This window comes from Diospyros lotus, chromosome 6, assembly GCF_014633365.1.
Source record: "Diospyros lotus cultivar Yz01 chromosome 6, ASM1463336v1, whole genome shotgun sequence".
NCBI lineage: Eukaryota > Viridiplantae > Streptophyta > Magnoliopsida > Ericales > Ebenaceae > Diospyros > Diospyros lotus.
The window spans coordinates 9,454,932-9,480,151 of NC_068343.1; the positions used below are offsets into that span (position 1 = coordinate 9,454,932).

General features: G+C 35.8%; 2 protein-coding genes across 10 annotated transcripts in view; one reads left to right on the plus strand and one right to left on the minus strand.

The window, feature by feature from the left end:
* Window positions 1-5,927, plus strand: LOC127803922 (AP-3 complex subunit sigma-like). Of its 7 annotated transcripts, none has more exons than XR_008023619.1 (8): window positions 1-632; window positions 790-832; window positions 959-1,020; window positions 2,371-2,467; window positions 4,633-4,703; window positions 5,080-5,199; window positions 5,287-5,378; window positions 5,500-5,552. XR_008023619.1 is itself a non-coding variant. In XM_052340564.1 (8 exons), exons 1-8 carry the CDS (start codon window positions 564-566, stop codon window positions 5,653-5,655), a joined length of 510 nt encoding a protein of 169 aa, XP_052196524.1. In that variant the 5' UTR covers window positions 1-563; the 3' UTR covers window positions 5,656-5,927. The 7 variants fall into 7 exon arrangements, 5 of the variants coding, with proteins under 5 accessions (XP_052196524.1, XP_052196522.1, XP_052196523.1 ...); XM_052340564.1 differs by lacking the exon at window positions 5,080-5,199 and adding an exon at window positions 5,636-5,927 and having other exon boundaries at window positions 5,500-5,555; XR_008023617.1 differs by lacking the exon at window positions 5,080-5,199 and adding an exon at window positions 5,636-5,927 and having other exon boundaries at window positions 5,287-5,555.
* LOC127803920 (uncharacterized) overlaps window positions 5,807-25,220 on the minus strand; it is a 22,295-nt gene continuing 2,881 nt past the window's right edge. For 2 of the 3 annotated variants that reach the window (XM_052340559.1, XM_052340558.1), the window contains 14 exons: window positions 20,314-20,493; window positions 19,973-20,030; window positions 18,727-18,777; window positions 16,969-17,051; window positions 15,256-15,343; window positions 12,140-12,181; window positions 11,978-12,052; window positions 11,814-11,882; window positions 10,706-10,821; window positions 8,675-8,787; window positions 7,882-7,961; window positions 7,343-7,463; window positions 6,519-6,585; window positions 5,807-6,126 (listed from right to left, as the gene is read on the minus strand). In XM_052340559.1, the coding sequence (XP_052196519.1) occupies window positions 5,991-6,126; window positions 6,519-6,585; window positions 7,343-7,463; window positions 7,882-7,961; window positions 8,675-8,787; window positions 10,706-10,821; window positions 11,814-11,882; window positions 11,978-12,052; window positions 12,140-12,181; window positions 15,256-15,343; window positions 16,969-17,051; window positions 18,727-18,777; window positions 19,973-20,030; window positions 20,314-20,493 (1,279 nt within the window). In that variant the 3' untranslated portion in view covers window positions 5,807-5,990. Of the gene's footprint in view, window positions 6,127-6,518; window positions 6,586-7,342; window positions 7,480-7,881; window positions 7,962-8,674; window positions 8,788-10,705; window positions 10,822-11,813; window positions 11,883-11,977; window positions 12,053-12,139; window positions 12,182-15,255; window positions 15,344-16,968; window positions 17,052-18,726; window positions 18,778-19,972; window positions 20,031-20,313; window positions 20,494-25,220 lie in introns of those variants that run through there. The other variant, XR_008023616.1, reaches the window with a different exon arrangement.

Consider the following 25,220-nt stretch of genomic DNA (forward strand, 5'->3'; position numbering starts at 1 on the left):
ACCCGTGGTTGGCCCGTGGCACCCTATGAGGACGTCAAGTTCATAAAAAATAAACCCTGCGACCTAGTACAGCGAGATTTCTTGAAAATTGGTGACTTGTAGTCGTTATATACTCGGTGAGAGATTTTCTGTTAAATCTTGATTGTTAGATTCGTGATTAATCTCCTCTCTTCATATTATAGGTTGGCGGGAGGAGCGAGGGATTTTATCTTTTTTGAGTTTATAAAAAATAAGTTTAAATTAAATTTTATTTAAATAGTAAAAAAACTAATTGTTATTCTTTTAAAATTAATATTAACAAGAAAAATAAATAAATATTCAGTCCATTTTTGCTGAGATTTACAGTTTGTCAAATAGGCGTGACAAAAAATAAGAATTTAAAGAATTATAACGTAAAAAGTAACTTGACTAATTTCAGTCATTTTCATTAACTGCTCATTCTTCCATCCATTTCCGTTCGACTCGCCCCTTCCGGCCAATTCCTTTTCATCCCATCTCCCGAACACACTGTCTACCAAATACTCTTCTCTCTCTCTCTGACCGCGCAAGAACAGAAGAGAAGCATGATAAGGGCGGTGATGGTGATGAACACCCTTGGCAAACTTCGCCTTGCCAGATTTTATGATTTTCAGGTCCCAACCAAATCTCTCCCTCTCTCTGGCCATCTCTATATCTAGAATTCCTATTTGCATGATTATTCATGTTTCTCCAAATAATTGGATCCATTTTGGTATGTAATTTGATTTTCATCGCAATAACCTCTTCAGTTGAATTTCTTTCGCGAGGTAGCCTGCTCAGAACCAGCAACAGATTGTTCGAAGCGTATACTCAGGTCTCTCTCTCTCTCTCTCTGTTGATTGGTATATACACGTTAGACAAACACGTTTATATGACTACTATGTTGATCTTTAGTTTTGATGATGGCTGATTAATGTTTGGCCTTTTAATTCTCTTGCAGTTTTATGTCGTAGACCTGAGAACGTTAGCAGTTTCATACAAGTGGAGTCGATCTTCGGGCCAGTAATTTCTGCTTCTCTGAATTGTTCAATCTCATCCCCGTCTATATGATGCCTCTATAAATCACAGATCTATTAAGCCCACAGTTCACTGACAGTAGTCTATAAATGGTAGCGGCTATGATTTCTGGTGAGGGCCGGCTCAAGGGGGCCGATAATTAGTTTAGTGGCCTTCCAAAAAATAATAAAAATTATTGAAAATTTATTTTTCTTATTTTTTGAGATTTAAAATCAGTAATTAAATTTTTATATTCTAGTTTAGAAAGTAAATCCTTTTCAATTGACAATATAGACAAGAAAAACGAAAAAAAAAATGAAAAAGTAAAAATTGAATAAATAAAAAATGTGAAGAGTTTACAGCTAAGTCTGTAAATTAAAAATTCACTTATCTACTTTTGTTGTTTTTTTCTTTAATGCCCAGATAAGTGCAGATTCTCCAAATGAAATTTCATTTTATCAAATACCACTTCTTGTCTCTTTTTTTTTCGTTACGTTACTAGTTTACACCACATTATTCATTGTCTAATATTAAAAAATAATCCATAGACTTAGGAAGTTGAGAGCCTTCTCATTTAAATGGCATCTCACTATACATGGTCTAATATTGGAAAATGATCCGTCAACTTTGAGAGTTAGGGGGCCTCTTTGTTCAAATGAAATAACAAAATTAATAGAGTATGAATATAAAGAAAGCCATCGTAAAATAGGATTAGTGATTTTACATCTCAAAAAATAAAAATAAAAAAATTTTAATTAATTATTAATTTTGGGGCCCCTTCTCCTTGGGGGTCCTAGGCATAGGCCTTAGTGGCGTCGTAAAATAGAATCTCTCTTGAATTGTTTAGTCTCATCGCCATCAATTCTTCTATAAGATTACAAAGCTACTAAGCCCACTGTTCAGTAATTGGTGTATAAATGATAGCAGCTGTTGTCAATTTCGTTCTACCAAAATCTGGCGTAATTCTTACCATCATTAAGCCATCTTCAATTACTTGCAACTTATGGTTGATTACTCGACAAATCCTGCTGATGCTAGTTTTGATCTTCTCTTGATGATTTCTAAAAATGATATATGTATACCAGTCTAATTTATTTAGATTCTCAGGATAAGAAAATACTACAGAAAATTTCAGTGTTATTGTTGCACATAAATTCAACCCTCTTTTCTGAGGAACTTTGAAGATCATACATAACTTACGGGCCACTTGTGTTCTGGTAATTATATCATTCTGCTTGATTTCAACATGTCAGACCCGTGATTGTTTGGATCAAAATCTTTCTTTGCTTTGTCATGTCTATTTGTCAATACTTTGTCCAGGTGGACGTTGGAACATGACTTGTACATATCCTGCAGGATACTCGTCTTGTATACAAGCACTATGCAACTTTATATGTTGTCTTTGTGTTTGATAGTTCTGAGAATGAGCTGGCCATGCTTGACTTAATACAAGGTAAACTCTAATTTTTTACCCTGCACTAAAATCCATGCACTATCAATTGCATCAAATGGAAAGTCTCATAAACTTCATTTAAACTATTTAACAATCTAAAGTCAAAAAACTCGTAACTGCAATTGCAAACATAAATCAGAAATTATTTGTCAATATCGAAAGAGGGAAAAATGCTAGGGACAATGGATGCCAACATAAGAGTGGAAGATATTATGAAAAAACATATTAACTTACGGTGTTAACTGAACTATTGCACTTGGTAGATTGAAATGGAAAAACAACTGAAGTAGGTAGGAATAACTTTCTTGGTTTGGTTGCAATAATGCTTATGGTATAATTTTGGAAAGTCGGAGAAATTGGCATATTCAGTGAATCAAGCATTGTTAGTGGTGCCAATTCAGTTATGATTACCATCAATAATGTGCAAGGTAATCAATATTTTTATTCTTATGACATTATGGTTGAAGTAGGCATTGCAAATAAGTCCATCTATTGACCTTAAAACAATTCAGATAATGCATATGAATAATGACTTCCTTTCTGAACTTTTCATTATTTTCTTGGACAGCAAAATCTTGTATGCTGTCAGACATGTTTATCTCACCTTTAAGCTGAATGTAACCTAAAATTAAAAAAAAAAAAAAAAATGGGATCTTGTTTATAAAATTTGAATAACACCATATCAATCCTTAATCCCATTATGTGGGGTCGACTACCTGAATTCTAGTTTGCAAATCATTTCTATTCGTGACTTTATCTTATATAAGTCCATTGTAACTCATATTACACTGAAGATCCTCAAACCCTGTTTTGTCTTGGACCTTGGTCTTCCTCTATTGCTTTTACTAAATACTAGTTCTACCATCCACCCTCTTCACAAGAGTCTATTGGTATTTTTCTCACAAGACCAATTTGTCTTAATCACATATCACACATATTATCTTCAATAGGAGCTTTAAGGACAAAAGCGGAAGCCAATTTACCATTCATAGCTGATACAATGTTCAATGGATGAGCTTTTCATGAAATTAATCGGTGACATTACTAGAACAGCAATAATTGTTTCATTTTATTATGATTAATTCAAGGTTCGAGGACGAACCTTGGTAGCAGCAATAAGATTGCTCTTTTGTGACTAAAAGGTGAGTTTGAGTTGTGTAAACATCTTTTTGATAAGAAAGTGAAGAAAAGGTTGTCTAACCAAAAAACCCTCTCCTGACCCTCACAAAGAGAGCACTGTGCCATAGAGACCTCTTTTTATGGTTAATGTGAGGTCAGCTACCTAAGAATGGCTTCAAAATCTTGTGTGGGTGATGAATTCCACAAAAGGAACTGGAATGCAAAGAGATCATTGTTTTGTTACAAGGCATTATGTGCTAACTTGGAATAGACCTGACCTCAGCTACCACCCTATATGAGAACTCTGGTGGATGTATCTCCCTTTCTGGTACCAATTTACCCACGGAAAATTGTGAATAAAATAAGAGGTCTATACTGCACATCTGCCTCGTATATGTATATATATATTTCTTTTTATGGCCTATGATGATGGAACTTCTCCTAAGTTTGTGCATTAGGGCTGAAACTTTTCCTAGGACTAAAAATGTCTTTAATATGGTCATACTGTTCAACTGTAAATTGTTTATGTTGTTAATTCCTGTGGAAGTTGATTCCACTGGCCATCTTGTTTATGATAAATATAATGTTCTTGGACTATAATAACAAAACAAAAAGGTTGCATGCAGCTTATACATGTAGGATTAACATGATCCTTATATGCAGGGTCAGACGGTTCTATGATATAGTTGCTGCCTACTCATCAACTCTTTGTGTATCATCCCAGCTAGTAGTGGACTTTCAATGTTCTTTTCCTTTTTTTTCCTTTATTTTATGGGTACATACTTTAAATTGTTGCTTTTATTTTTTAATTGTGACTAGTTTTGCTAAGTTTAAAAAAGTTGCTTAGTGATTTCACTGAATAACTTGTTGGGGTCATGAGGAGATCTTGATGGGGAATAACTGATTAGGCTCGTTACAGATATGACATACGCCGAAATTTTTTATTCTTATTTTTCCCTCAATTGCTAATTTGAAGATTCATATTCTGTAAATTTTGCCTTTATTTGATTGGGTAACTTATTTTAAATTTATCTTAATTCTTTCAGTTTTTGTGGAAACGCTGGACAAAAGCTTCAAAAATGTCTGCGAGCTTGACATAGTCTTCAGTTATAACAAGGTTGTTTCTGTAGTTTCCTTTGTAGCATGTACTATTCTTTTTCTTAATCCTATCAGGCCTCTATTTTCCTCTTTGCTAGGTATACATAAATTTTTATCCCGTTTATTTAGCAAATATTGCCAGTGGAGATGATATATTTGCTATATTGCAAGTTAAAATTTTTAAGATCTTGACAATTAATCTTGACTTAGGGAGGGAAGTTCTAACCTTCTTTGAGGTTGGGGTAGTATCCTTTTAATACAGTACCAATTATGCTTGGCTCCATTATAAGAAATGTTGATTGACTTTGAAATTGATTTCGCCTGTTCCATGTTTAACAACAATCCAAGTGATGCTTTTTAGAATTTGCAAGTTGAATTTAGATATTGGCATGCAGCAGCATGGAAAATTTAACAATCTCTCAAGGAGAATACATACAAAAACCATTGTAGACATCAGTAGTATGACATCATTGACCTTGCATACTGGCTGGAATTTTGACTAAAATTTCTCACCGGTCAGCCTCCAGTACATTTTCTTTTGAATGTACTTTTATAAGCATACAAGGTAAGTGTTTAAGCCGAAATTAGCTTATCTTCTGCAGGCGCATGCTATTCTAGATGAGATCGTTTTTGGCGGTCAAGTACTGGAAACTAATTCAACCGAAGTTCTGAATGCTGTTGGAGAAATTTCGAAGTACTCTCTCTCATCGCACACCCTCTCTCATCGCACACCCTTATTTGGGTGGGATGCCAGTATTCGCATTAGATTTTGACTCTCCATTTTTTCACGTGGAGCTGCCAACTGGTGAATGCAGGTTAGAAACAGCCTCAAAAGGCATCACACTTTTCCCTAAATCCGTATCATGGCTAGGTGGGTGATCTTCCTCTAGTTAATTGATTTGACAACCAGGATGTCTGAAATGGGACGAAGTTTGCTGCATGCTTGCCCAGGTGATCTGATACTGCTTTAAGAAGTCGTAGGCAGTTACACGACACTACATCGGATTCATTATTGGAGAAACTTGAGGTTGTGCAAGTCAAGTGAAGGTTTACTGACATTTTTTCGTACAAAAATTGTTCGTATTACACTTTTAATTAGTGGGTGCTCCAACAAGCAATCTCTGTTTTATGCATAGTTCAATTGAATTTGAAGTTCGAGCTTGGTACTTCTATGTTGAAACATGTATTACGTTTTTTTTCTTCTGGTAACTATTGAGTGGAATGAAAATTATTTAGTTTATTAGTTCTCGTAAGCAGAATAAAGCATTAGATCAATGTGTAACTATCTGACTCTTTGCTTTGAGCATCATTTCAATGGCTTGTTGACATCTTCAAGGACCACGCGGGCGGCATTACGCCCTGGGGCACCCATGACACCGCCACCGGGATGCGTCCCGCTCCCGCACAAGTACAGTCCCGGCACTGGGGTTCTGTAATTTGACCTGCACTTGGAACATTTCAATGAATAAGGTTGAAAATAGATGCTCTAAAAGCATTAAAGGGTATGCCAATTTTGCTGTCTTTTCATTAAATCTGTTCAGATCTGTTAATTTTTATCTTTTACATTTCAGTCCAGAATAAATTGAAGTTGTGTATTAATTTTTGAAACACATGATGACATGAAGATAGTGTATTATCCATTGGAACTATTATAGGGTAAAAAGATAATACCTTAAAATATAAATAGATGGACAACCCCCAAATAGAGGGAAATCATTAGAAAAGTGGAAAGCGCTCTTGAGAAATAAAGTTTACACAGCTTTGGGAAAAAGCTAGAAAGCCAGGGAAGAATTGGCAATTTTTATGGAGAGAATCTGCAGAGTTTTGAATTTACCATCCTTTTGTAGGTCGCATAAGGAAAAGAGAGTCTAGTCCCATGGCACCATGAAATATATTCCCTCCTACCAAAAGCGTTCAAGAATAGGAACTTAGTGACATGATCCATGAGCGGCTAAGTTAATTAGCAGATAATCAAAATGTTAAATAAGTCGGAAGTTCTTCCTGTGAGCTACCTACTTCCATTTGCAAAACCCATATTAATCCATAATAACTGCAGGTAATTCCTACTCTAAAAACCAAAGCAATTCCCACTGTGTAGAATTCAATACTTGCCAAAAGGTCCCGGCCGGGGGGGGGGGGGGGGTGTATAATGAAACTAGAAATTCCATTGACTTGCAACAAATTATCTTCAGTGAGAACCTAAATTTTATTTTGAAATAGGTGAGAGAAGAGCTGAGAATGCTGTAATATTGCTGCAATAATGAATTTGTCAGACTATGCTTGTGATCTGTTCAATTTCTTACCAGCTACTTGCTAGCCAGTCGACTATCAGGTTTTTAGCAGACTTTGACCAAGTAGGCACTATAGAAACACTAAAAATCATATTGTGATAAAGTCCACAAGTGCTTGACATTTAGCATGGCAGAAATTTGGTCCTCCCTGGATTAAAGTGCCAGGTTAACCTACCATAGAGGAACATGGTTTTTGTTCTTGATTACTATACCTGACCGACTCTCTTATCAAAATGTGTGTGCAGTTTAAGGTCTGGTTTAATAGAACATATGCCCAGGTTCCCCACTTTCCATTCTGATATTGTTTATTGAAGATAAGTGTACTCATATTTCCTCATACAAACAATGCAGCAATGCATTGTTATACCTGTTAGACCAATTTCCCTCTCAAGGTCTGGTGGAGCCAACATGTCATAGCCAATAATTGATGAGCTGAAGCCTGGGGCATATTCATCGATCAAGTTAAAACATCTTTGCGCAAACGACTCCTACAGAAAGGTGAAGCTGAGTTCATAAGAATTAGTACTCAAATTGCAAAATTTGTGCCTGCATAACTTAATATTTATACATGTATAATGTGTGTATATATTAATAAAACTTACTAAGGTAGCTTGGGTAGCTAAAAGATAAGTAAAGGAAGCAAGGATAAGAAGGGGGAGAAGGGAATGCCAGTATCTATAAGCTAATAGAGATGAAGATAAAAGACACGCTTTGACAATTTGTGGACGTATGGATGGAGTAGGGAGGGAGGCGGGAAAAAGCAGGAAAAAGAGCCAAATCTTGTTGGCAACTGGACATCATAACCAATAGAGATGAAAAAAAACAAGCTATGGAATGAATGCCGATGCCAGCATGAGCTACTAAGTTCAGAAGCAGAAAAGAGGAGCTTCATAAAATCCAACTCACTCTATATGCAGGGTCTTCCCAGCTGCCTTTGGAGGGTTTATAGGGCGTGTACTGAACAAACAAGTTGATCACATGTTTACCTGTTGAGAAACAGCTACGTTGCATTGGTGTGATGCAGCAATTCTTATCAATAGGTCATGCTCAGGATACTAAAAATGATACCATAATGAATTGCACAGCGATTATGTTGGAAAATAAAGGAAAAGAAATAGTGCTGTGTGCAATATGAATAAGAACAAGATAGAAAACACAAGAGTATTGATAGAGCAGGAAAAACAAGTGAAATAGAAGATTTATTAGTCACCAAGTCCCATTTTGATATGAGAGTTCTCAGATGATTTTTGTGCAAAGTTCTTGGATTCCCCAAGAATGAACTACAAAGACAGGAAAGGCTAGTCACTTTTCCTGGGAGCCATTTACATCCTTAGGCTAGTGCCTTAACAAATTTAGGGAAATTGAAGCCACTTAAACTGGCCAATGCTCTTCCAGTTTTCTGAAACAACTAAGGAAGAAGGAACATTTAACCATCTAAGCACTAGGCCTGCATCCCACTCTTGATTTGCAACCAATTAGTTCTTTTTTTAAAATCTGCATCAGAATATGCACAATGGAGTACAGCACATTTGCTTCAACTTTCCAAAAATAAAACGTGGAATTTCCTATCATTTTCATGGTTTATGGTTCTAATTCTGACAAAATAATATTCCACAAGTTCTGGATGGTAGAAGATGCAAGTACAGCATGAGAAATAAAAAATGTGAGAAATGCATCATAAGTAACAAACTTTAAGAACCTGGTGGAGAGATGGTCTTGTCCAGAACAGAAGGAATTGTCATTTCAATGATAGGCCTTCTTGATGGCTGGCCGTTTATAGCATCCTGACTGGCAGAATCAATATCCTCGATTCTGGAGTGAATTCAAAGCAGTACATGAGAAATTATAAAGTGATATTTAGACTTTGTTCAGATGGTTTAAGAGAATTCACATGAAGTTCAAGGAAGAATGGAAGGAAATTTGCAATTTTATGACAAGCAAGGCCATTTAACAAATGAAAGTTGGACTCAACCAACAATTTTTAATTACTGGAAAGTAAAAAGAAAAAAAATCTCTTGATGATATTTTGGAACTTTAATGATCACACAAATTAATGCAGGGTGATCTTAAAAATACAAGCAAAGAGCAACGCAAATCAGACAACCACGACTAAACTATACCACCTAACAAACATCAGAATTCACCTGAAAGGCTAGGTACCCTAGCTAAGAAGTTAATAATTGAATTCGTTACTCCAAGTTATAGGTCTGCCCTGTAAACTTCTAATATGGAAATCAGCACAAGAGATGATAATTGACCTTGAACTACAACTCCAGATACAACCTGATTCTAATAAGATGGACACGGTATGCATTATACAAGCATCGGAGATTATGAGGGCTTCAATAAGACCTGATGAATGACCTATTTTTCTCCATTGGCAAATGGGTAATGCAAATGAGCGCCCCTCAGGCACCTGTTAAAAAACATTGAATGAGTCTTACTCAAATTAATGTATATTTATTTGACTTAAAGCCTCCTATTATGGTAATTGGAAGCTTAATAGATATTAAGGATAATAAGGCCATTTGAATATACATTCATAGCTGTAATAGTTAGTAGTAAATATGTTCTTGAGAGAATTGCATGATAAAAGTTCAATTTCTTCTAGAAATTGATAAATTAATGCATTAAATGCTTATAAATGGGTTTTTTTAGCATATCCTTCTATGTTAGACTAAGCTTTTATATAATTATATTAGTCTCCTATTAATAATGTCAAAACTCAGATTCATACTATAGAACTGGATAACTTAAAGGGGGAAAATGTGTGTTACAGTAACAAATGAGAAATAGGTATGAGGAAAAACTGGATCTGGGAATGGGTTGGGTGTCGGAGAAAATTTTCCTATTCAGGTTAGTTGAGGCAAACCCATTCCAGACCCAACCCACTGCAGTTCCACCCGACACATCCAATATAGGTCAGAGTCATCATAGTTTCCCCCCACCCTGTGTTGGCACGTCAGTGCAACACGCTCATGGTCAAACATCAGTACTAGTGGCCAGCTAACCTACTCCATGGTCAATCACTACAAGCTTTGAATCCCCTAGAACCTATGATGTCACGTGCACTGGATAACTATGATATTATAAATACAAATGAAAAAACTCACCCAAAAAGAGCAGATAAGAAAATAACAATTAGGCCTATTTTCTCCTACTTTACTTTTATGCCTCGTATGCTATATCCATAAGAGAACTTCCTTATGTGGGACCAAAACATGCTAATACATGTCAGATTAATTGCAATGATCAGTTTAACCATCTAATACTTGTCTTGAAGTTGCTGCCTATAAGTTAGTGTTCCCCATGAAGGGGAAAAGAAAAGGTTGATAAACAAACCTGCAGAAAATTGATCTAACTCAGATAAGTTTCTTTTTATCTTATTTCAAATTCTATGATTAAAAACAATAATTACGAGCCTTAATCCCACTAGGTGGGATCAAATTCTATGATTGAAGCATAAAACTAATTTTACAAGCTGATATCACAGTGGGAGAAAAATGCTAATATCACAATGTATCTTGACTTAGCCAATTATTTTCCTTCACAACCTTTCTTTCTCACCAGAGGATTCATTCTCCCCACAGTATCTTGTTTCCAACAAATGTTTGGGCTTGGAAGTTCAGATCACTTGCAGAGATCAGCTAAATCAAATTTCAAGTTGTCATCTTGCTGAATCCAGGGTATACCAGTATGATGAAAAGACCTGGAACCAAAAGAAGCGTACCTCTCAGAAGCAATATGGATGGTACCGACATGCTGAGGGCCAGCATCAGGGTGAGACAAGTTGCAGCAGTTAAACTGCGGCAGCCTTTCAGCAGCTAAATTTATTTTAGTAGTCCCCTGTCCCAGTACAAGTCAGTTTATTCTAAATGATTTAAAGTCACATAATAATAAAGATATAAAAACTACTGTTTTGGTTGATTATATGTCAATAATTCATCTTGATCAGAAAGAGCCTCTGTCTTAACTTTTCAGCCTTCAACTTTGATTCAAGTTTAGGGTGTTAAGGGCCGTTTTTGAATATTTAAGAATTCCCACATTTTCAAACTTGTCAGATTGCTTCAAGAAACTCTAATTAAAAATCTGAAAGTTTCATCAACCATATAGTTCACTTTCATTTCCCAAAAAATTCAAAATGATCTCTGCAATTTAAGTGGAAACATCAAATGGTGTACCATGAATGATGTTGGCCCTGGATGTCACTGCAGTACTTGTGAAGTTTTCGAGACAAATCTTAATAACACTTCCCAAGAATTCATGCAAGAAATTTGCATTTGAATGATTTGTAGATTCTTTATGCTGTGGAATTATCTAGTTTCCCACTCATTTCTTTCTCTCTCATATTCAAGCTGATAAGTGAATGGGGATTGGTGCAATCAGTATAACATAAATGTTTTCATGAAGAGGGCGTCCCCAGTGCAGGTGAGAACTAGGGACTTCCCGCTTTGCGCGGGATCAGGGGAGGGTCATTTTTGTATACAACCTTTACCCATACTTTGCAAATACACTATTTTCACAACTTGAACATATGACCTTTCAGTCACAAAGGAGCAACTTTACTATTGCAGCCAAGGCTTGCCCTCAACATAAATAGTTTCAGTAACAGGTAAAAAAATTTCAAATAGCAGTCAGGCAACTTGAATAAGCCTTTGCTAGATAACAAGAAATTTTCCAATCCATGTTACAGCTACAAAGAAATATAAATTCTATCAGTACATTATAAAGGAAAATAATTGGGATTTTGCATGTCAAGAACATTCATTAACAGTCCTAGTGTAGACACCATAACACTTCATTTGATAAGACAGGAAAGTACAAGTATATAGACTTACAGAGCTATAATCTAGGTACTTAATGGCGCGAAGGAAATCATCAGGAAGAACATTTTCAGGTACTAATTCCTGTGTCAAGAAAGCACAAGACATTCAGATAAAACAGAAAATTGACAGCGCAGAACTAGCATATGAATAAGGTACAGGAGCTGTGTGAAGATTACCATAAATGTTTTATAAGGGGTAGCATTTGACAAAACAACTGAAGAATGCACTTTTGTCCCATCAGCCAATATAACCTGGATGACTCCAGCCATATTTCTAATGTCAAAGCTACTTAGCTTGAAAATACAATTCATATGAACAAACCCAGATAAAAGACTAACCCCATTTACAGCACCCGAGTCTTCAACCATCAATCTTGAAACCTAGACAAAAAAAAAGCATCCTCATAAATATTAGACAAGAGCAAGCTAAACAATGACAGGAAAAGGTATGAGAACCAAGAACGTAAACTTCCTAGACTATTTGTGTCACTTTGATCTATGAAAATGATTTATTAGAAGAATTCATATTTCTATCAAATCTTCCATTTAACTTGTTTTTTCTGTTTCAATTATGAGACAAAAACCATTGTACGCAAGTATTTGGCTCAGAAGCATCAAAAACATAATAAATACACACAGAGAGACTGGGAGTGACTGTACAGCCTAAATAAAACATTGTTATGGAGTTGCATCAGAAGCTTAATCCACTCAGATACTTCAGACAAGCAGAAGATGGTTTTGAAAGTGTCAAAAAAAAAAAAAAGTATTTATATAATATGAAACAAAAGAAAATGAAACAAAGATTAGAAAGAAAAATAAAGCCACGATTTGGTCCTTGCATGACCATTATGTTACCAATCATAATATGACTAGTCCTCCATATCACTCCATATATGTGCTGGCTTGTATCAAAGTAACTAAATCCAACATTGTAGCTCAAGTCCAAATGAATTTTGTTGAATTGTTAGCCATTATCTCATCTAAATGATTAAGCTAGTAAAAAGATGGTTGATTTTATCTTTTATATTATTATTTTACTCTCAACGCACCCCCTCACGTGTGACTAGGCTTCCATTGCACAACTAGTCCAAAATGTGCAACAATTAAAATATTGGGTTAGCTGTAAAGTTTGAACTTAAGACCTTTGCCTACTCTAATACCATGTTCACTTACGTATCCCTATTTTCTTTGATACAATATTAAATTGTTAACCACCATCTCATCAAAAACCTTAAGCTGGTAGATAAAGAATTAACTTTATCTTTTTATATTATTATTTTTACTCTCAACAAACTTGTACCGTGTTCTTTTCATACAAATTACGTTAGTAAACTCCTACTAGGGTTTTGTATGTATTTCCTTTAAATTAAAAGGAGAATCTTGTTTGTCCAAGAATTAATAGAACAAGTGATAAGAGAAACTTTTTATCAAACCTTTCCCAATTAGATGATCCTATAGTGACTACTATTTATTCTTTAGGTGAAGTGCCAAATTGGCTAAACTTTAAAATGGGTCAAATAAGCCACTAAACTTTCATAAATAGAGCAACGTTCACCAACCATCAACTTTTCATTTTAACGTCGTTAGATGCAATCAACTGTTGGCTAACGGGCCCCGTTTATGAGAGTTCAATGGCTTATTGTCGCTTATTAAAGTTCAATGGTCCATTTGGCACTTCACCCTTTTTTTTCAAGAAGAAAAATCATTTCTAAAATCCCAAATAGTAGTGATTGATTTATGGAAACACACAAGAAAATTTATGATTAATTTGTTTTTGCCCCTTTTTGTACAAGGACACTGATGATCAAAAATGTCAACCAGTGCCAACAAGAAAATGGGAAGAAGATTCTTGGAAAGTGCAAAGATATTCACTTTTATCTACTAGGTGCTTGAATAAATTCTTATGTGAACTTATACATCTTTTTACTCCAACATCAAAGAAATTTCTTAGATTGACTTAGCAACAATGTGATAAAACTTCATGGAATTTTACCTGCAAGGATTGACTAAATCATGTGGTTCACTACCTAATGGTTAACAGATATTCTAAAAAATTACTGTCTTGATGTTTCTCAATGCCACGCCTCGGATCTGAGGCTTGGCCAATTCTGGAATTATAGAACAGAGAGGAAAGTGGAGGGAGAATTTGAAAGAGGAGGGAGAATTAGAGAGAGAGAAAAGGAGGGAAAGAAATTAGAGGAAAAGAATCGATCTCTTCATTGATGATTCCCATCCTCCATAGTCCGTACATGGCATTTTTATAGGCTATTATCCTCGGTTGTTATAACATAACCGAATAGGTATAAGTGGCTAAAGCAGTAACTGCTTAGTACAACTGCTTATTCATCTATAGTCTCTACTACAAAAATACCCTCAAGGTCATGACACTCAAGTGCCCATTGCCCATGAATTCTTGACTGGGTTTTTTTTTTTTTTTTTTTTTTTTTTTGGTCTAAGTAAAAGCAATTTTTGACTTCACAAGAAGCCAAACATTCCCAAGTCTCAAAAAGAAAAACAAGGAACAGCCTTATTATGAAAATTCAGTGGCCTATTTGGCACATTTTGAAGTTTAGTGGTCAATTTGGCCCTTGGGAAAAAGTACAGTGACCAATTTGGCACTGCGCCCTTTTAGAAATAATTTTTCTTTTTGAAAAAAAAAAAGAAAGAAGGAGAGGCCCAATTGGCCATTGTACTTTGGTACAAGGGCCAAATTGACCACTGACGTTTAAAATGGGCCAAATAAACCATTGAACTTTCATAAATGTCCAAGTTAGCCAACCATCAATCATTGACCTACTGCAGTCTAACTGTGTTAAATCAGAAAGTTGATTGCTGGCTAACGTGGCCCCATTTATGAAATTTCAGTGGCCAATTTGGCACTTCCCCCTTATTCTTTTAATCTTTATACTTTATAACTGATAGACAACCAAAATTCCAATCTCTCTTACTTTGTCATTCTACCAGGAATGAGCCACAATAGTTGGCATACCCAATTTGCTGACCAAATAAAATCCTAGATGTTCCTTCATCTAAGGCGGAAGAAGAAGGTGGTAAGAGGTCAAATTGACCTGTGCAGTATTTCTGAATGTTAAGGAAGTGATAGAGCCAAAATCATTACAACCTGGTGTGTGTAAACTGTAAAGCTTAACATGCAAATGAAGATGTGTCAAACTCTCTACAGAAACAAGACTTAACCTCTCCCAGGGTTTTTAACCTTGATAAAATATTCAAAAGGGTGTGGCATTCCATCTATTCTTGCCATTTGAGGATTTGACTAGTATCAAACTTGCAGTAATTTAAACAGCTACCATAAATTTTTAAGCCAAAAACAATTCAAAACTGATCCAACCAAATGAAACATTGGAATGGAAAGAAAATACTTATAGCAATAGCACTTTCTGCCATGAAGGAAGTCAAGTATTAAGCTAAATGAGAGTAAGTTCAACTGCACATACCTCTGCATGGGTCACAATATAAGCCCCAGCTTCCATAGCAGCTTTACCAATAGCCATTGATACTGAACCCATCCCACCTTCAACATACCTACAAATAATCCATCCCAAGTATATATGTTACTCAGACCAGGTCAGATAATGCAATTATCCATCTGTTAGTGGCTTTTTTTTTTTTTTTTTTGGGGGGGGGGGGGGGGTTATCTATTCAGTGATATCTCAGTCAGAGGTTATCAGAAGCAAAATCTAGGTCTTAGTTTAATCTGTAAGTTCTTTTTAATGTTAAACTAGGTCTGCATTACATAAGAACTCAACTGAATTAAATTGTGGACTCAAATAAAGCAGAAATACAATCCCCTCCCCTCCACCCTCCACCCCCCACCCCCCCCCCCCCAAAAAAAAAACTCAAAGCAAAGTACAAATGGCAAATGTTATTATCAATGAAGAATACATCAGTATCCAAAATGGGCAAGGGCTGAAATTTCAAGCTCAAAGATCCACAAACAAATAATTCAGTGTACTACTAGAAAATAACATAGGGTCATTTAGCAAGTAGAGAGAGGGAGGGAAGGATAGAGTAGAGAAAGAATACCAGAGAAATGTGGAAGTCCATTTTAAGTGCACATTCACAATTCTTATGAGATATACAACAGGATTTATTTATGCTCATGTCCAATGGAAAATAATTAAAACACCCAGGAGCAAATCCAAATAAAATCCCCTAAAAGGCATTTTCTAGCTTCTTGACTTTGTATATAATCTGCAACTAAGATACTGTTATAAGTGTATACCAATGGCGCCACACACCAAGAGGGGGGTGAATTGGTTGATTGACAAATTTAAAACTTTTTGGGAGGTTTTGATAACTAAACAAGAAAACAATAAAGCACAACCAAAATAAAATGCAAGAGGGACACAAGCAATATATAGTGGTTCAGCTAAATCAAGCCTAATCCACTATCTTAACTCCTCACTAAGGATTTTCAAATCAATCCACTAAACCTCATACCAAACCCGGTAGGCCCTCTAGCATAAACTGCTAAGAAATACAACCTCCTACCAACACCCGGTAGGCCCTCTAACTCACAAACTAGGAAATATAAGAAATGTATAGAAAAGAGAGTCTAAGAGATGAATCTCTTAGTAATAAGATCTCTTAATAATAAACACAAGGCTTGAACAAAATGATACAAATGATAATCAAAACCTTTTGAGAGAAAAATGAAAGCACAAGTATAATGGAGAAGTAAAAATACAAATATTAGCTCAAATGAATTTATTCTTTCTTCTTGGTTGTCTTAAGAGTATCCTTAAATAGTATTTATAGGCATTCCAAGAGCTTCAAAAGAAACTAGTCATTTTTATAGTTGTATTGTTCACAACGGCCGGATCACTATTCACAACGGTCCGAAACTGTTCATTGTTCACTATTCGTTATTTACTATTCACTGTAGCAAACGGTAAAAAATCTTTTAAATAATTTTTTGCACATTTTAACCAAATAAACATAATATTCCAAATGCCATAAAAATTTATTACAAGATTTTTGACATTAGATTGCATGATGAAATTAATTTTTATTTTTGTGCTTAATAAAACATATAAAAGTAATTTGGAGCACCAAGTTAATAACCATTAACAAAATAATTTCATCATCAAAATACAATTGTTTTTCATCATCAAAACCATATCAAATGTAAAACATCAAATACATACGACCAAATACCACGATCGCCATCAGTTCCTCCCATCACATGATGAAGTAGAACGTATCCACTCCCAGGTGTACTCAGACTTCCCTACAATGAAGAGAAAACCTAACTTAGCAATATCTGCAAGTTTCTAGAACATGTCTCAAGTCAGGGTATACAAAATAAAAAGTCTTACACTGGTAATAATTCTTTACATAAAACACAGCACTTAAAAGAAGATAAGGACAAGTATAAAAAATCAAATCTTGTATTGGTAATTAGTTGCATGAATTGCCACCTAACTACTATATACTTTTGACTCCTTTTGTTGATGACAGTATCAGCTGACAGCAGAGTTCAAAGCACTAGCTAGGTCAATCTTAAAGATATTATCAAATCAATAGACATAATTTGCAATATATATCCACTCTAACAACCTTTGGGACACCAAAAATCCATTTAATAGTTGAACTGCTTCCTGTTTATATTCATATGATTTAAGCAAGAAATTTGTATAGCAAATAACCAAACAGAGAGGCATAAATCATAGTAGTGAATGTTTTAAGGGTGCAAAGTCATGCTAAACTTTTTTTTCTCTTTTCTTATTTATTTTAAATAAGATGGGCACTTTCATTCCATGTACAATGTCTACATGAGTGCATGGGGGGCCGGGGGGGCAGGTAGAGGTCTGTGTCTTCTCACCAAAAAGAAATGAAAATATGAAGAGACATCAGACCTCAAAGAAATGAAGGATTGGAACTTTGGCCGCGTAATTTGGCTTAGATGGTTGGACTAGAAGGTCCTTTCCACTAACTGACAGAATTGTGACCTTTGGATAAATGTAGCATCTTACTTTATCAAATAAATGAAGTTTCATTATCTCCAATTCCAAACCAATGTTTTCCACAAGAACTCTCAGCATAGTGTCTGTGTATATTGTGGATGTAATTCCCCTAATCATTCAAAAGAAATGAGAAGGTAAGGGCCCGTTTGCTTGAACTGCTATTTTCATATTTCTGTTTTCATTTTTAAATTTAGGAAACAAAAAAATATGCTTGGTTACTTATTTCATTTTCTCAAAAACTATAAAAAAAATCCATTTTCCCCCCATCATTTTTGGCCTGCCTTATTCTCCAATGAAGGTCCTCTGCTGGCCTTTTTCTCTGGTGAAGGCCCTCATAACACCTCTTCTTCTTCTCTTTGTTTCTTCCCTCCTCCCCCCTCCTCTTCCTCCTCCTCCTCCTCCTCCTTTTTCTTCTCTGTTTGTATTTTCCTTTCTTCTCCCTTTTCCTCTGAATCTGGTTCCTACCATAAACAATGGGTGGCCGGCCAAGAAAGAAGAAGAAAAAGGATTTTTTTTTTTTTTAGAAGGCAAAAATTTTTCTTGGTCAGGTACATTCTTGTCAACATAAATCTAATTGTTACAAGTATTTAATGATAAAATAAAGAAAATTTGCATCAAACACTACATTTAGTTTTTATTTTCTCATTTTTGGAAAAAAAAATATAAAATAACATGTTCAGTTTTCATTTTTTTTCAACAAAAAAAAAAACAAAACTTAGCCCCCAAAAAATGAAAATCAAAACTGAAAACAAACAAAGGACTGCTTCAACAGTTGTCACTTCTCATATTGATGTATCACCATGTTCATGCCAGAAGAACTCCCAGAAATGTAGGGTGACCACCTCAAGGACTTACATGCAGAAAGACAAAGTGGCAATATGCACAAACCTACAACCCTTGAAACCAGTACATCAGGCTAAGTATCAATAAGCATCTTACCATAGTTCCGATCACTGCATCCGTTCCAAGGGTTGCCTTTAGAACATCACTCTGTATATATCCAAGTTAGTGACATAAAATCAGAGAGAGGACAAGGCCAAAAGTCTATAACTCAAGCCCACAAGTAATGAGGAAATAGTGAGCAGCAAAACAGAAAATATGAGATGATCTTAAATCTTTTAAGCAGCTAAAATTAACTCTGTCAAAATATTCAAACTATTTTGAAGGAATAGGTTTCAAATAACTTGGTTATCAGTGAAATTAGTGATGGAAAATAAGACATCACCTTTTTGGAAGTTTTGAGTGCTTAGATATGTAAGACAATTTTTCACAATCCTTAACACCATGCTAAACAATTTCAGCAGAAGTAGGCACCAGCAAATGTTTAGACACTAGCTTGGACACTTATAACAGATCAAATTTATTTTGATAATAATTATATCATACAAGCCTACATATATTTTCTTTTTTGAGTTTGTTGTAATAGTTTTCGAGTTTGCTGATAATGTCGGTTTAGATGCTGAACCTAAATCAGGAAACGAAGAGCACCAATCTAGGATTATAGAAATCGAATGAAGGCGTGAACTAGAAAGATAGAAAAACAGAAAAAGCAAACCATTAGGTCAAATTTACCCCTCAAGGAGTGGAAAGAGATCAACCTAATTGCAAATCCAAAATTTAACAACTTTTAAATAAGTTTTGATACAAAATGGGAGAGGACTTTGTGGAAAAAGACTTCACTAATGGATAATAACAATTATCACAACTCAATCCCACATTGATAGTCTACTAGGAATGTCTTGGGTATATTATTTCATCTCATAAGCCCAAAGTTCCTCTTCAGCTAACACTTTGTGATGTTACAATGATTTCAAAGCCAAACCTAGGACCACTACCAAGTGGTGCTGGCCAAGAAAGTGTTTGAGACCAAATTGTCTCAGAACCATCAGATTGAGATGCAGGATTAGCCTAACAAAGATGCTAGGAATTGGAGGAGGAAAGTTTGTCACACCAAATCCCACAACGGTAGTCAACTGGGGATGCCTTGGGCATATTATATACTTGGTTCATGAGCTTAAAAGTCAAATTCTAAGTGAGGACCCATGTGTTACAACAATATCCACCTCTTTGTCAAAGTATTAGGATGGAATTACACTGAGATTACAAAGACGCAAATGCATTCATGAATGCAGTTAGTCCAGAAAGTCAATGAACATAAAACAAGGGCATTTAATTACGAAACAACCTCAAACCACTTGTTCAAGACCTTTGAAGCTGGGGACAATAAAAGGTCCATAAACTCCCTGAAAAGAATAATCAACCAAACGATATAAAATCATAATTCATAAACACATCAAAAATAATTGAACCTGGTTAACATACATTTCTATATGAAGCCATACAAGAGCCATGGCCTATGTAATGCTATAATGTTTCTCATTGCAGTTGAAGATCAACATATCAACACTAAGTAGGCACGCCTTTGAAAAAGTCATGGCCCGTGTAATGCTATAATGTTTCTCATTGGCAGTTGAAGACTAACATATCAACACTAAGTAGGCATGCCTTTGAAAAAGTAATTCTTACACCATTTCTTTCTGCCCCAAGGTGATAGCCTGCCGCAGACAGTGAGCCCAAAAGGCTGATTTTTTCAGATTATTCCTTATCCTGGAGCTAAAAGATGAAATTCCTTGCAAAGTTTCTGGAGGAGGGGAATCTAGAAGTGGATCCATGAACTCACAAAATTTCTCTAGCTGTTTCTCAAATCTGCATACTTGAACACAATGGATAAAAGCAAATAAATGTTCAAGACCTTTGAAATAAAATGGATCTCTGAGAGTCAAAAAGATACAGGTGCAAAACTGAATCAAATACGTAGCTGGTGAAACAATTCGAATTCTTGTTTTCTTACCTAACGGTTTGATATTGAACTAGCAATAAAATCACCTATCAATTTCTTGACCCAGCAGATAGACTAGCCAGCAGTATCAAGAAAATTCTTAATCAAAGCTCTGCTGTATCATATTTATTTATTTGACAAGTATATTGCATCCTATATTTGAAACCAAACGTTCAATTGCATCCAGATAAAAGTTGAATTTGCTGTATGCCTGCACTTAATGAGTAGCCAGACCATACTGCAAAAGCGTGTGGAACACTATACTCCAAATGTGGTTTGATTTTCTTTCTTCACGCTCAAAGGGTCGCATGCAGATTACATGCCTCTATACTGATAATTAGCATGGATCGAAATCCTTCTTGTTCGTCAACCAGAAATCATATAACTAGAGATAGTTGATCCCCATAAATGGATTAGTTTTATTTTTGTTATTTCTTTAAGCAAACAATGAGAACGCATAATATATTCTGTATTGCGAACAAGCAAGCAAGATATATGTTGTTTTTTGTTTCCCAATGAGGCCCAAGGCTATGACGAAAATTCGGGTTTATCTTCATAGGCTTCGGCCCGGGATTGAAGTATAGTCCAAATATACCACCCATTGTCAGCTTATTAAAAAGTCGGGCCATAAACCCTTAATTAAGTCTTTGGAGGAGAAATGGGCTGAGCCCATTTGCTCAAGGCTTAAGGAAGCCCAAGCCCAAGCCCAAGCCAAATGGCTCCCCAGCCGTGCCCTAGCACCGTCATATAAAAGGCCCCTTTTCTGCTTTCTCTTGCCCTTATTTGACGGCTGAACTCTCTCTCTCTCTCTCTTTGCTCTCCCGATATTTTCCTTTTGATGGCCGATCTCGTGAGTTGGTTCTTCCCTTTTTCATCCAGATCTCCCTTTCCATGGTAGTGGCCTTCCTTTCCTTTGAAAGCCCTTGGTCGATCGGTGAGTAGCTATTATTTATTCGGTTCGACAGATCCCTTAGAGGTAAGCTTTCTGGTACTGCTCTTCGTCCCATATCTTCGTGATTGTTCTTGTTCCTTGGTGGATCTTGCTGTGAACGTAACCTGTGTGGTTTTGGGGAGAAGTTTTGGTGTTCTAGCCGAGAGGGTTTGGGCTCTGATTTGGGGGTTTTCGTGGCTTGGTTCTTGTGTGCTTCCGTGAGGCTTCGTGTCCCTATTTTTTGGAGTTACCTGGGTGGTACACACTGGACAGATCCAAATCTGAGCCTTGATGAGATATTTTACAGGGAGTTCTCTTTTGTTTACTCTTATGTGATCTTGGTTGTTTCGATATCTATTTTGGTTTTACATATATTTTGTTCTAACCCTTTGTTTTGGTAAGTTCTTCTGCAACAAATGGTATGAGAGCCTCGTGTGGCTTCTAGGTTGTGCAAAATCAAAACCTAATCGAAAAACCCCTCTGGTTTTTTCGATCGATTTACACAGTAAGTGGTTCTAGGGTTTTCGTTGGAACCCGAATCGTTTAACTCCTATTGCTTTGTGCAGTGAGTGATTCGGGGTAAACCAACCCCAGATCCGTGACCATTCGTCCGAGTAGCTTCGCCCTGACCGGCGTGTGCCAATCTATTCTCCGGCCGGTGATGGCGTGTGTAGTTGGCAGACTTTGGCACGTGGAGGCCGGCAGGTCCGCGAGATCCTACCCGATTTCATTCTAGATCTCACTCTTGAGATCTAGCTTGGTAAATTTTGTATCAGCTTGTTTGAGTTGTTCATCCTGTAGTCACTATTCTCTAAATTTTTTTGTTTTTTGCCAATATATACTCTGTTGAGTGCATCCTGATAATCTGCTGTGTGTGATATCAGTTATTTGGCTGTGTGCAAAACAGGTTTAGAATACTGTTTACTTTGTAAATCAGTTTTCTCTATCCCTGTTTAGTCTTGTTCCGGTTCTGTTTATTATCCCTTTGGGAATCTGCTGCCTGAATTAAATCTTTAAAACTGTGTGTTTGCATCAATTTAATTAGGCTGCATATTCTGAGTGAAATTCATATACTTAGTGAATATGACCACACACTTCAAATTGGGGGTTTTCAATGGGAATGGGGACTTTTCTATTTGGCAACAAAAAATGAAGGGAATTTTAGTACAACAGAAAGTATCTAAGGCCATAGATGGTAAATACCCTTAAGGTACTAAAGAAAAACAAAAACTAGAAGCTGATGAATTGACATACACTTCAATAATCTTACATCTCTCTGATTCAGTGTTAAGAAAAGTAGGAAAACTTGACACGACTAAAGAGTTATGGAAAAAACTAGAAAAATTATATGTGAAAAAGTCCACACCAAATAAACTCTATTTGTTAGAGAATTTTTTCAGTTTTAAGATTGACCCCTCTAAGGATCTAGATGACAACTTAGATGTCTTCAACAAATTAGTTCAAGATATCACTAATTGTGGTGAAACAGTATCTGAAGAATATAAGGCTGTGATTTTATTAAATGTTATTCCTGATACCTATAAAGAGGTTAAAAATGCCATTAAGTATGGTAAGAATACCTTAACACCAAAAATTGTTATAAATTCCTTAAGAAGTAAAGAAATGAAACTTAAACATGAGAAAAGACATGGTGAGGTCCATATGATGAGAGGTAAGTCATAATCAAAAAATCAAGAGGGAGGTGGTAAGAAAAAGGGTAGAAGTAGGTCCAAATCCAAAAACCGAGGGAAGGGTAAAAAGTGTTATGGGTGTGGTAAAACTGGGCACTTTATTAAAGATTGTTATGTAGAGAAAAATAAAAATAAAGAAAAGGGTAAGGATCAAGAAGAAGCTAATGTAGTAACCTCATATGATCCTAGTGAAGTATACATGCTCTTAAATTCTGATTCCACTGAAATAAATGTTGCAGCTAGGTCAAACATGCATGAATGGATCTTAGATTCAGGTGCATCATTTCATGTTACATCTCAAAAACATTTGTTTGAAAATCTACATGAATCTGAAAGTGGACATGCCAACCTAGCATATAAAATCATTGGAGTAGGAGACATCTCTATTAAGTTAGAGACTGGTTATGTCTTAAAATTAAAATATGTTAGGTATATACCCGAAATGGCTAGGAATTTAATTTCAGTGGGAGAATTAGAAAATAGTGGTCTTACTGGAAAAATTGAAAATGAAGTGTTAAAAATATCTAAAGGAGCAATGGTAGTCTGTAAGGGGGTAAGGAGAAATGGGATTTATGTATTAAATGCTAAGGTAATTAATAATCTAGGATCCCATATTGCATCAATCAATCCTGATGCCACTATCAAGTGGCACAATAGGTTAGCACATGTGAGTGTCAAAGGGCTTAAGTTGCTAAGTGATAAAAATGCTTTTGGTAAAGACTTTGTGTCTGATATCCCTTTTTGTGATCATTGTGTCCTTGGAAAACATCATAGGCTGTATTTCTCCTCTAATGTTCATAGAGCCTTAGAATACATTCACTCATATCTTTGGGGGCCAGCATCAAATCCCACATCAGGTGGTAATAGGTATTTTTTGTCTATAATTGATGATTACTCTAGGAGAGTTTGGGTTATTCTCTTAAAAGATAAGTCAGAAACTTTTAAAAGTTTTAAAAACTGAAAAACTCAAATAGAGAATCAAACTGACAAGAAGATAAAATACCTTAGGACTGATAATGGTTTAGAATTTTGCAATTCTGATTTTGATAATTTGTGCAAGGAATATGGAGTTACTAAGCATAGAATAGTCCCCTACACTCCTCAACAGAATGGAGTAACTAAGAGGATGAATAGGACCCTTTTAGACAAGGTTAGGTGTATGATGATTAGTTCAAATATACCTAAGTCATTATGGGAGAAGCAGTTATGACTGCATGTTACCTAGTTAACCTAACTCCTTCAGCTGCTTTAAATGGTGATACTCCTTATGAAAAATGGCATGGACAATGTGCAAACTATTCAATTCTTAGAACCTTTGGTTGTGCTGCCTTCACTCATCAAAATGAGGGAAAATTAGAGCCTAGTGCTAGGAAATGTGTTTTCTTAGAATATCCTGAGGGAGTCAAAGGGTATAGGCTATGGGATAGAAACCAAAGCTTAGTGGTGACAAAATTAGTGAGGACAAGAGTCCTCAAGAAGAGTTGAAAAACTCAAGCACCCAATCTCCTATAAACTCAGATGAGGTGGAGAACACTTCTTCAACCTCTAGTGAAGTGGAGAGTCAAAATCAGCCTGAAATAGATGAGGAGAGAGAAACAGTAGAAAATTTCCCTAATGACCAACCATCAGTTTTTGACTATCAGTTAGCTAGGGATAGGGAAAGAAGGTCTCGTAGGTTACCTCAAAGGTTAGCATCAGATTTCGAATTAGCCTATGCTAGCTATCAAGACCTAGCTGAAAATGAGCCTAACACATATGAGGAAGCCATAAGAAGTAAAAATTCAAAAGAATGGATAGAAGCAATGAAAGAGGAGATGAGTTCCCTCAACAAGAACCAAACTTGGGAATTAGTCCCTATACCTAAGGATAAGTCCATTGTAGAGTGCAAGTGGATTTATAAGGTTAAGGAGGGTACAACTAATAGAGAACCAATAAGGTTTAAGGCTAGGTTAGTAGCCAAGGGATTCACACA